Source organism: Hippocampus zosterae, chromosome 15, assembly GCF_025434085.1.
Source record: "Hippocampus zosterae strain Florida chromosome 15, ASM2543408v3, whole genome shotgun sequence".
Taxonomy (NCBI): Eukaryota; Metazoa; Chordata; class Actinopteri; order Syngnathiformes; family Syngnathidae; genus Hippocampus; species Hippocampus zosterae.
In genome coordinates this window covers 8,505,920-8,517,576 of record NC_067465.1, presented here as the reverse complement: position 1 = coordinate 8,517,576, position 11,657 = coordinate 8,505,920, and the positions used below count along the sequence as shown (strand labels likewise).

The window sequence follows — 11,657 nt, the reverse complement described above, 5'->3', positions numbered from 1 at the left end:
GTGTGGAGACAGGAAAAATAGCCACGCGAAAATTACACTATCAACAAATGTTGACATTTTTTAAATTCAGAGATCTAAGGAAACATTTGAGGATTATTTTCATTTCAGATATTTTTTTCTCTAGCACATCAGGTTTTCATTAAAAACAATATGTAACACGTCCAGTTATTTCATACCTACACATTGCAACACAGAGTAAAATCTATTTTGTGCAAGTTTTTATAGATACAAATATCTCAAAAAAGTAGACATTTTTTCAGCAAGCAAGACAAAATAAACATAAGATTGATGTGAACTCTCAAACTATTGTTTACAACTTTAATTGACTTAATGTTATGTTGAAATAACAGATTTTCAAACTATTGTTTACAACTTTAATTGACTTAATGTTATGTTGAAATAACAGGTTTTGTCAAATTTGTTCATATGTGTGGTAGCTTAGTCGACCAGAATTTACAGTGTAAACACTAGCCTAAACTTCTAAACCTTAGAAGCTGCATTATCACATCTGCATCGCGGTGACGTACTCAGTTTGAATGTCGGCTCCAGGGTTCCCGTGTGGTGTTGGAAGAAATAACTGAATTGCCACAAAGTGATTGAGAGTAATTTAATAAATCATTCATTCTTGGTGAAAGAAACAATTTACAGTGTTTCTCAAGGCAACTGCCACTCGTTTTCTGAAGGCATGTTTCAATGCCCCCACCAATCACTGATGGAATGACCAAGCCACACAATACACAAGTTCTTAAGGGCTTGCTAACACCTCCAGAATTTCAGAACAAGAAAGTCTCCGAAGTCCTGCTCTCCAACACAGAAGTTCAGTGCGAGAGCGATTTGCGTCCCTTCAATATTCGCCGCAGGATCACTTCAATTCCACCTCGTGTGCTGAGCCTCTTGATCCACCCGTGGGTCCTCTTGCGTTTCAGATTTTTGGGCTGATACTCGGTTCCTCTTTTCTTTGTCCGCACCTGCTGGCATTGCCACGGAAGCTGCCGAAAGATTCCAGCGCCCTCAGCTTGGGAAGAAAGTGGTCCGCTTGCAGACATCTGCTGATCTGCAGCAGCTCTGGGGATAAGCCAGTTGCTGAAGAATCGGAGGTGAGACTTCCCATTTACTGCGGGCACGCTAGGGGAGGTAAAAGAAGAAAATACAGTACTATCAAGATTCTTCATCAACACAATTTTATCATTTTCTTGTGGAATTAATAAGTGGCAGTACATTCGTCAACGGCACATTTTAAGCAGAGATGGCTTTGTGTGTTTGTAAATATTTTTTAGGCTGATTTCCACAATTTTTCTAGTACATCAGGTTTTTGAGTTATTTTTTTATATACAGTATTTTGGTTTAGACTTTAAAAATCCATTTTACCAAAATTATAATTCCATCTATTATTAATAGCCTGATTTTTCAAGTTGTTTACATGGGTTTCAATAGGCTGAAGTGGTCATGTTAGAGACGGGGGGCGGGGGGGGCATATTTTTTAATACAGTGAATACAGTATATAATCAATATTTTAATACTGAGAAATATGCACAATCTGAACAAGATACTTAGCAAATCTCGAAAGGCGGGTTCCAAAAAAGGAAAACAAGGTGGCCATAAATGGCCACCAGTGACGAACTGCACTGCTGTAAATCTTAATGTTTTATGAAAAATTGGTCACCTTACTCCCAGAAAGCATTTTGCCCAAACATCGATTCCACAGCGTCAAATAGCAAGGCTGCGAGAATCAAAACTACGCTTCCTCGTCAAAGTAACAGATCGACGTGCTCCATTTACAGGAATGAAATGGGGTGTTTTATTACCTGCTTAAATTGGTTACTCCGCGCAAACGCGAAAAAGATGTGAGTATAATATTCATCTTGATAAGTTAGCAAGATTGCAGAGGCATGTGAACGGTGAATGTCACGGCTCTTCTTCTACATACGAAGTGTGGTTGCAGACGTGAGTATTCAAGTTAGTGGTGAAATAGCGCCGCCTGCAGCTCCGGAGATGCTACGGCATAAACAACCTCTGATCAGCAACCAGCCTTTGTAATTGTGTGTGCAGTACTGTATATACTCTGTTAACATTAACGTAGTAAACATTACATTGCTTAATGCGTTATTTGATTTGTTCCTACTAAGTTCCTTCGTGCCATGTTATCAAATGGATATTGTATATTGTTGACAGAATAAATGTTTTTAATTTTACGTTTAAGTGCGTTTAAAAGTATGTAATAAAGACAGGTAGATGAGGAAGAATCAGTACCCCCATTTTACTACAATATGTATTACACACATATCACATTTCAATCTAAATCTAAATTATGTTACACTTTTGCCAGCTCTTAATGATTTGAATTGGTGGCGATCGTTACACTTTTTACACAAGTGACTATACTAATCTCATACATTCACACATTGGGTACTTCTGCCATCTCTGAGCAAAGTACAGACATGTGAAAAATCTACTAAATAACAGCAACGAAGTATTTGCATCCCATCACTGGAGTTGACGCATCGTAGGAAGACCGACGAAGCCGACACTTCCCAATCTAAAGGTCATTGAAGTGCAGCAGATTAAAAAAATATAGACACACGAGAAACACGTTTCGAATCAGCCAAGGGTTCATTTGTAGAATGAGCAACCCGCAAGTCTCATGGCGGCTTTGCTTACTCCTCCAAGTCGTTTTCCGTGACTTGCAGCCAAGCGGAAGAAAGGTTGCCCTGCTTTTGCCAACCCTTGGCAACAAGAATAAATCGCCCTCCCATTGGACCAGCTGAGCATTTGACTCGATCTTATTGGCTCTTTTTGCTGCCTGTCAGGAGGGAAGCCGGCCCTGCGCAGAGAGGTGCAATTGAGCTGGGTGGTACTTCTGTCTTGGTGCGCAGTGACTGATGCTGAGAAAGGGGAGGGGGAAAAAAACATTGCTGTTTTTATTATTATTATTATTTTTATTTCGTGATGAGCATTTTACCACAATTTAAACTGTACGTTTTTATGCATGCACGATCTATGATCCTTCCGAATCATTTTAGAGGCTTCTCAGAATGCTGATGGGGATTTGACTGTTTTGCAGCATCAAATGCATGATTTTGTCGGCTCTCGTCGGGCATCTGGTTGACTTCCAAGCACCTTCATCAATCTGAGCAGTAGGTAAGAACATAGCATATGAAATATATTCTAACCTGCAGTATTATATGGTGTTGTCTTCTATGCAATAAGTCATTTGCAACAATAAACAGTATATGCACTAGCTCTGTTGTGACGAAAAAAAAGCTACGAATCAATCATTTAAAAAATAATCCCTGCACGCTGTGATGTGGAATTTGTCCTTTTAGTCTTTATCATGTAAAGTGAAATCATGAAATAAACTCAATTCAATGCGTTGATTGTATGCGGTTAAGAGACGCGGCGCCGTTGTTGTTGAGTCATCACAGATATGCACGTTTAGCAGGATTGTTGCAAGATTATTGGCATGAGGATAAACTAAATTAACATTACCCATAACTGAAAATGCGAACATTTGGTGCCAAACTGCGCCAGGCTGCAACATATGCGTCCATCCACGCTGTAGGGATAATTAAAAGAAAAAAGAAAAAAATAAGCACACGGTGTACCAACAGACAGACGAATCAACCTAAATATTCTGCAGTGCAGACAGGACACATTTCAGTCTGTTTGGAGGGTTGATGAATGGGATTTGTCGAGAGTAGGTCAGCAGGGTAGTTGCATTGAAACGGCATTTTGATGCCTGGGAGGTACATTTTTTGAAGTGATATAATGTTAGACAGGGCGGCCCGGTAGTCCAGTGGTTAGCACGTCGGCTTCACAGTGCAGAGGTACCGGGTTCGATTCCAGCTCCGGCCTCCCTGTGTGGAGTTTGCATGTTCTCCCCGGGCCTGCGTGGGTTTTCTCCGGGTGCTCCGGTTTCCTCCCACATTCCAAAAACATGCGTGGCAGGCTGATTGGACGCTCTAAATTGTCCCTAGGTGTGAGTGTGAGTGCGAATGGTTGTTCGTTTCTGTGTGCCCTGCGATTGGCTGGCAACCGATTCAGGGTGTCCCCCGCCTACTGCCCGAAGACAGCTGGGATAGGCTCCAGCACCCCCCGCGACCCTAGTGAGGATCAAGCGGCTCGGAAGATGAATGAATGAATGAATAATGTTAGACATTGCAGCCATACACACACACACACACTCACACACATATACACGATACAGTATACATTTCTTAAGTGTGAGATAATGTCGAATGTTGGACATTCTCTTGTCTTTTCCACACTCTTTCCTCCTGGTTTGCTTTGACTTGGTGAATGAGCGCAGTGACACTCGTTGGTATGGAAAAACGATTGCAGCAAAATAAGTTAAATGTCAAAATACCTGGGTAATTTGATGTGTTTTATTTGTTTTTATGTTTTGTATGTTATTGGATAGATATGGATTGTGAACCACTCCAGATGTGTACAGTAGCACAGTTGCACGCTGTTATATTGAGGTTTTGTTTCGTATTGATGGTTACTGTAATTTTGATGTTATTGTGGTTGTATAAGAGGTACATTCATTCAGGTAAGACCCCACTGAAGGTTTTATGTACTAATTGTCCTTCATGCTTTCTTACATCTGAAACGTAATGTCCAAATTGGTTTCAAGTAGAGTATCTATTCAAATCATCATGAGTATACAAAAGGAAATGCAAATTTAATCACATTTTGTGTCTGATGCAAAGGTTCGTTTCAATAAGAGGGTTCCCTTGGACTTGTCCTTTACTCAATTGGTTACTTGGAAACGAAAGACGACTCTTCTCACTGTTTCCTAGAGACAAAGAGCATGCTTATGTAACATATGTAAGCAACGTCTTACTTGCTTGTGTATCTGCACATATCAAGTTCCATCCAGTAAGATTTTTGTCTCTCCTCACGAGCAGAAAGAAACTCTGAGAAGTTTTAACTTAGTGTGTTATCATGCGTGGCCGTTGAATGGCATTTCTAATCCATTGCTGTCGGCTAAAATTATAAAGTACAACGTGTGTTACTTTTTTAAAGGCATGATTGCGACACGTAATCACATTTTGAATAGACAGCCCTCCATTTATTACCTTAATATCACAATGCACCATGCACTGTATGCTGTCCCGACAGTCCACGGATGGTTTTTTGCTGTCTTTGTTTCTGTTCTATATTTTCCAAGAAAAACCACATGGAGTTTGTTATTTATGCAGGAAGTCACCATGCTGACCACTATCACAGAAGGAATACTTTGCTGCCTAACTGGAAAGGCCGCTCGTCTTGTTTTGCCGTTGGAGTCCACGGTGCCTTCCGATGGTTTTGAGTTTGTGGAGGTGAAACCCGGACGAGTCCTGCGAGTGCGTCACATCATCCCCGAGCGTCAGCCTGTCGAAAGCGACGATCACATCGCGGCCCAGGAGCAGAAAGACGCTGATCACGACGTGCCTAAAAATGACACCGACACGGGCAGCGGTGTCCACTGCAAGAGGAAGATCACGGTGTATCGCAACGGCCAGCTGGTGATTGAGAATCTTGGCGATGTTTTGCACTCTGAGATTCTTCAGTGTCAGGATGGCGATCTGGAGCCGTGCAGTACCGTCGAGGTGGAGCTGGCTGACTACAAAGAATTGGCCTCTTCTCCGGATCCCAACCCCGTGCCCCCTCCTGTTCTTCCTCCACCTGGTGAGCAAAAGCCCGCCCCGCCTCCTCGCCGCCGACGCCGGAAGCCCAAGCGCACCGTGCTGATCGACTCCAAGAGGGTGATCTCAAGCTGCAAGGGGACGCATTCGGATGTGGCGCTGTTCTTTGTGCACGGTGTCGGAGGCTCGTTGGACATATGGAGCAGCCAACTGGACTTCTTCTCGAGGCTGGGCTATGAGGTTATCGCGCCGGATCTGGCGGGGCACGGAGCCAGCACGGCCCCACAGATTGCAGCGGCGTATACTTTTTACGCCCTGGCGGAGGACCTGCGCGCCATCTTCAAGAGATATGCTCGTAAACGCAACATTCTAATTGGCCACTCTTATGGGTGAGTACTTACATGATTTTAGTGAAGCCTCAAATATGTGAAAATACATGCTATACTGTGTAGAGCAGCGGTTGTCAAACTTTTTACAAGTCCCGCCTCTAGTAATACTTGACTCTCCAAGTACCACTGCGATAACCAACGTTACAATACAGCTGTATAGTTGGCCTCGGTGCTCACACACAGTGTAACCGAAACACTCTTGGATGTCCTCAAATACTTCCCGAATGTTGACTAAATACTCTTAAATATACTGAAATCCTCAATCAACGGAAGCCCAGTTAAAATGAATCTCTGATGTCTGTAGCCATCAATAGCAAAGAATGAGTTAACTCATTCACTACCGGCCCAGTTAAAATGAATCTTTGACGTCTATAGCCGTCATTGGCAGCGAAGGAGCTAAAAGTTAGCTAAATACTCTTTGATTTATGAAAAACTCCCTAAAGGTTACGCAAATACTATTAAAATCTACTAAATATTTGCTGGAATTCACCTAGATAATCCCAATTCTTCTAAATACTCTTAAAATCTACAAAAACCCATAAAAACTACCGAAATACACTTAAATCCTCCTAAATACTCCCTAAGTTACCTTGGAAACATTTGAAAACTGATCTTAACTGCTCCATAAAATAAAGCCTTGCAAAAGGAGTCCGACATCCTAAAAGTGATTGCTTAGTTGAATTTCAAACCATGTCATTTTAGCCGCTAACATTTTGACGCTACATCTTACAGGGTGTCGTTCTGCACATTCCTGGCCCACGAATATCCTGACCTGGTCCACAAAGTGGTTATGATCAATGGAGGTGGTCCCACCGCCTTGGAGCCCAGCCTCTGTTCCATCTTCCAACTGCCGTCGTGCGTCCTCCATTGTCTCTCCCCATGCTTGGCCTGGAGTTTCCTCAAGTAAGTTCGCCGGCACCAAAATTAGACAAGAAACAAAGTGGGTGCGTGAAAGAAATGTATTTTTTTATCTTTGACACATGAAGTATCACTTCTGAAGTTTACATTGAATAGCATATTCCGGTCACGTATATCCAATACCTGGTGCGAACGCTGCATTCATATTTGCCTGGTCACCAAGACAAATTCCGATTCTTTTATTTTCTTTTCTCAAAATCTAGAGCTGGATTTGCCCATCAGGGTGCCAAAGAGAAGCAGCTGTTGAAACAGGGCAACGCCTTCAACGTGTCTCCATTCGTACTGCGCGCCATGATGAGCGGCCAATACTGGCCTGAGGGCGATGAGGTCTACCATGCTGAGCTCACAGTACCCATCCTTCTGGTTCACGGCATGTGTGACAAGTTTGTACCGATGGATGAAGACCAACGCATGGCAGAGGTAAATTGCGTCCGCATTCCGGGTCAACCTCAAATACACCTTAATCTTTACAGGCTTTTATAATTTGAGCTCATGCATCTAATTAGAATGTGCGTGGTCCTATGTGGCCCTCCCTCATGAGCACCGATGAAAAATTGCGGGGCCCCTCCAGCATTTAAATTCCCCATCCATGACTTAATTGGTGGTGCAGTGGTTAGCGCGTTGACCACCCAGTGCAGAGGTACCTGGTTCGATCCCAGCTCCGGTCTCCTTGTGTGGAGCTTGCGTGTTCTCCTGTGTGTAGGTTTTCTCTGGGTACTCCAGTTTCCACCCACATTCCAAAAACATGCATGACAGGCTGATTGAACACTCAAAATTGTCCCCAGGTGAGGGCGTGAGCGTGAATGGGTGTTCATATGTGTGTGTGCCCTGCGATTGGCTGGCAAACGGTTCAGGGTGTCCCCCGCCTACTGCCTGAAGACAGCTTGGATAGGCTCCAGACCCCCCCAGGCGACCCTTGTGAGGCTAAAGCAGATCAGGAAATGAATAAATGACTTAATTCTTGACATTTATCTTGCTTCCCTTTTTTTAGATCCTCCTATTTGCTTTCCTAAAAGTCATCGAGGAAGGAAGTCACATGGTAATGATGGAGTGTCCCGACACTGTCAACACCCTCCTTCACGAGTTCTTTCTATGGGAGCCCGATGTGTCCAAAAAAGTCTGCAGCAAGACAGACAGCGAGAAGTGCGTCGCATTCAGTGACGCTCTCCACACGCTGAGAATCAGCAAGACCGCAGACAAATAACCGACAAGGATTCGGGGGCGGGGGGTTCTTGTCAAGAAATTAGGCAGACGGCCCTTTTTGTGGCTGTTGTCAAGATGTTCTTCAGGCTGATTCTGGGCTGAGAGCTGTTACATAAAAAGGCCACGTCTCAAGGATGAGGGCGGCCGCTGGTGCTCGAAGATAAAGCTGGAATACTGGCACACAGCCAAGCCAGGGAACAATGGATGGGCATAAAAGATGAGAGGAACTGATGCAAATACAAAGTCGTGCGTTTTTATTTCGTCCTATTTTTATGCGCACAACTGGAGGTCATGAAAGGGGGTGTGGTGTTTCTCGGAAAACAACGACAACGCGGGAAGTGTGTGAATTTCCTTGCCTGCGTCTTTTATATTTGTGTAAAACGCTGCAGATGCGAATATTTACACGTTCAAAATTGGTCCAGTGGAAATCCTGGATGGACGGTTGTGGGACGCCATAGAAATTATGCAAAGTTTCCCGATAGTACGGACATGCTGTATATTCAATCTCATATACTGCACATTGTATTCTATTTTTGACGAAGGTTCAACGAGCTGTTGCTGTTTAAATTGGTCTCATTTCCACAGATTATCCACAAATCGCTGTCGGATGGAAACCTTTGTCTAAATTTGGTCAGATTCATATTTTTGCAGAAATGGATACTCTTGGTCAGCCCCACATGGGTCTGCTATTTTTACAAGTTAACTAGTGTTCAAAAACAGGCGCGCTCTCTTGAACAATACAAGTCAAAGAAATATGCAGGAAAAAATGATGGTTTTACGAGGATTCCGCCCGGCAACCAAAAGACTGTGTGTCTATATGTTATCGACCACATAATTGCATGAATATCTAGAACATGCTGTATATAAAGAATATAAGCAAATGAATTTCTTCATTATTTTATATTATACAATATCCAAAGGAAAGTGTTGAGGCATTTGTGTGTCTTACCCTGTGCATTTTTCTGTCTCTCTCTGTATCTGCAATGAGATAATATGTTGTTAAATTCACTCCATGTTTTTTCGTCAAGTGGTTGCATGAAAAAAAATCATTTGGATCCCGATATTTTTTTTTTACAGAGACGATACAACTACTTAAATTAAATGAATTTAGCACACCAATATTTTTTCAGTTTATACAGCGATGTCTTGAGAGCCAAGTGACCTGACTTAAGAGTGTTTCAAGATACAAGCCGCCTTTTGGACGATTTGCGGTGGCGCTGAACTTAATTCATTTAGCATCAAGTATCAATTTGGCAGATAGTATACAATTCGTCAAGAAAGAGACCTCATGCCACTTATTGCCACTCCCTGTTGAATTCTACTGTCAAACTAAACGTAAAACAAAGAGTATTACACTTAGTGCATTTAACAATCACATAAACCGGATAGCTTAATGCTAACCTATAATGGGAAATGCCATAAATGGGCTAACAAAATGCAATTAAGTGGCGGGTATATAACACTTTGCATCATGGATACTTAAACTCAAATGCTGCATGCACACATTTAAACAGGCAACAACAATGACATATATAACAATAGTCACGGGCACACATTCTTTATCATCTGCAAAACACGACTCATGCAACTGGCATTTACAGAAAGAATGAAACTGTTATTCCTTTGTGTCTGCGCGACTGTATTTCATTGCCCCTGGTGGCCGAACCGCACCTGCAGAAAGAGTTGTGATGATTTAGCAAAGCGCCAGAAACTGTCATTCTTGAAATTTGACTAAATACTGTGATTATAATTTGCTCTTATAAAGTAAAATGTTGCTACATACATTGCTATTTTCCCTCATGAAAAAACACGTTACAAAGATGACTCGAGATTCGAGCATGGTCACGGAACAAATGAAATTCGTCTCTCAAGGCATCACTGTGCTTCGGAATTTCATTCTGAAATTCTACAAGCTGCTCTCAACACAATCATTTGCAATCGTAACCACTCATATTTTTTTGCGGACTCATGCAAACTCCCGTCCGCCCGCTTGATGGCGAGAAGAAAGAATGAGCTCAGCCTTTCGCTCACTCCGAGACATTCATTTATGGGTGTTGACTTGTCTCATAGTGGGACAGTAAAGTACAAGTTAAAGCACAGTCCCTTTTATGATCTCTGTTGACAGTGGGTTATCACGGATGGTGAAATGGTGGTTTTGAAACTGGTTGTACAGTGCTTCAAATCAAATAGGAGTCAAGCAAAACAAATTTGGCTTCTTTCGGAAAGAGGGATTCGCAATATGCCAGTCTGTTATACAGTACGGTGCATTTGGAAACACAGTGGATGCTACAAGAATAGTTTTATGCAACTTGAGCAAAGTGGAAATGAGAGGAACTGAAATGGATGCCAATACGTATTATTTAATCCCTAAGGACCCCCCCCCCCTCTTCCAAACCAACAATGCTACTGATGTAATGTCGTGTGCAAAAAGGCTATTATGATGTTAAGGGTGATTAAAACCATATGGACTACAGGGTGCACATGTACTTCCTCCCCTGCTACATGCGTGCATACTCATTGTCAGTGATTCAGTGTGCTATATCTTCTTGTGATTAACAAAATGTGCTCATGTTATTATTGCATTTATTCATGGGGATCATAAGATATGCACTGCTTGAATTTGGATGCATATAACAACATATGCTGTAGTCAGTTCACACTGTTGGAGTCACACTGTATGAATGTGCCTTTTATGGCATGAAATAAAACTGATGTTCACAGTCTGGGGGTGTTTCTGTGACTTTTCTTTTGGGAAGTAGTGACTCATTAACTGACAGACAGAAAGATAGATAGATAGACCGAAGAATATGTAGAGTGAATGGATGCTACAGCTTCTTGTTGCTTTCAAGCTTAGCTTGTAGCAGACCTGTGCACATTGCAGCATGATGTCTTTGATCCACTGGTGAAAAGGACACTTTGATTCGCTCCTCTTTCATCTATAACTGCTTCAGATAACAAAGTGTATGCAGGAAAGTGGTTAAGATTGCACGATTGTCTGTGTCTAAAGTGTTGTCTTGTATTAGTTTGTCATTTTTTGTTAACTTTTCTTTTGATGGCAGCGTGGACACCCGCAGCGGCTCCTCTTGAGAGGGAAGAATTTTCATCTGCGCTACATACAGCACATTTGACAATAAAGTTGTTTTCAATTCAATTCAATAAACACGCAAAAATCAAGTACAAGTCAGTACTGTAATTATATATTTTTTGTATTTTCTAATTAAATTTGTAAACTGCTGTATAACACCTTTCTCTATAATATTTGAGTATTTTTCAAGATTTTGATTCCTGCATCCCACTTAACGAGATCAACCCCTGCATTGAACAGCAGCTGAATCCCATCTCCACATTCAGAACCAAAACAAGAACAACGTAAAACAGCTGATCAATTTTAAAAACAGCTACTTGAGGATCATTAATCTGATATGTTCATAAATAAAACCTTGGCGCGGAGCAGAAAGTGAAATAAACCATTTTTGCTTTTAAAATTGAATTGTCTTTATTCGCAGTGTTTTGAAGCGCA

General features: G+C 42.0%; 2 protein-coding genes across 4 annotated transcripts; one reads left to right on the top strand and one right to left on the bottom strand.

The window, feature by feature from the left end:
• Positions 1-593: 593 nt before the first annotated feature.
• Positions 594-2,768, bottom strand: mrpl34 (mitochondrial ribosomal protein L34). 2 transcript variants are annotated; one of them, XM_052087172.1, is made up of 2 exons: positions 2,659-2,768; positions 594-1,125 (listed from the first exon to the last, which is right to left on the bottom strand). In XM_052087172.1, exons 1-2 carry the CDS (start codon positions 2,751-2,753, stop codon positions 819-821), a joined length of 402 nt encoding a protein of 133 aa, XP_051943132.1. In that variant the 5' UTR covers positions 2,754-2,768; the 3' UTR covers positions 594-818. The 2 variants fall into 2 exon arrangements, with proteins under 2 accessions (XP_051943132.1, XP_051943133.1); XM_052087173.1 differs by lacking the exon at positions 2,659-2,768 and adding an exon at positions 1,806-1,969.
• A 110-nt stretch (positions 2,769-2,878) lies between these two features.
• On the top strand, positions 2,879-10,860 carry LOC127615847 (protein ABHD8-like). Of its 2 annotated transcripts, none has more exons than XM_052087171.1 (5): positions 2,879-3,134; positions 5,202-6,016; positions 6,749-6,919; positions 7,138-7,354; positions 7,926-10,860. In XM_052087171.1, the coding sequence occupies exons 2-5, from the start codon at positions 5,211-5,213 to the stop codon at positions 8,136-8,138; spliced, it is 1,407 nt and encodes a 468-aa protein (XP_051943131.1). In that variant the 5' UTR covers positions 2,879-3,134; positions 5,202-5,210; the 3' UTR covers positions 8,139-10,860. The 2 variants fall into 2 exon arrangements, with proteins under 2 accessions (XP_051943131.1, XP_051943130.1); XM_052087170.1 differs by having other exon boundaries at positions 2,881-3,138.
• Positions 10,861-11,657: the final 797 nt, after the last annotated feature.

What these genes read in the sequence shown, in the direction of transcription:
- mrpl34 (XM_052087172.1), bottom strand. Translation starts at nt 2,753, where the DNA reads ATGGGAGGGCGATTTATTCTTGTTGCCAAGGGTTGGCAAAAGCAGGGC. An exon ending in ACGGAAAACGACTTGGAGGA is followed by an intron (nt 1,126 to 2,658) that starts GTAAGCAAAGCC and finishes TACCTCCCCTAG; the next exon opens with CGTGCCCGCAGTAAATGGGA.
- LOC127615847 (XM_052087171.1), top strand. Translation starts at nt 5,211, where the DNA reads ATGCTGACCACTATCACAGAAGGAATACTTTGCTGCCTAACTGGAAAG. An exon ending in TTGGCCTGGAGTTTCCTCAA is followed by an intron (nt 6,920 to 7,137) that starts GTAAGTTCGCCG and finishes CTCAAAATCTAG; the next exon opens with AGCTGGATTTGCCCATCAGG. An exon ending in AAGACCAACGCATGGCAGAG is followed by an intron (nt 7,355 to 7,925) that starts GTAAATTGCGTC and finishes CCCTTTTTTTAG; the next exon opens with ATCCTCCTATTTGCTTTCCT.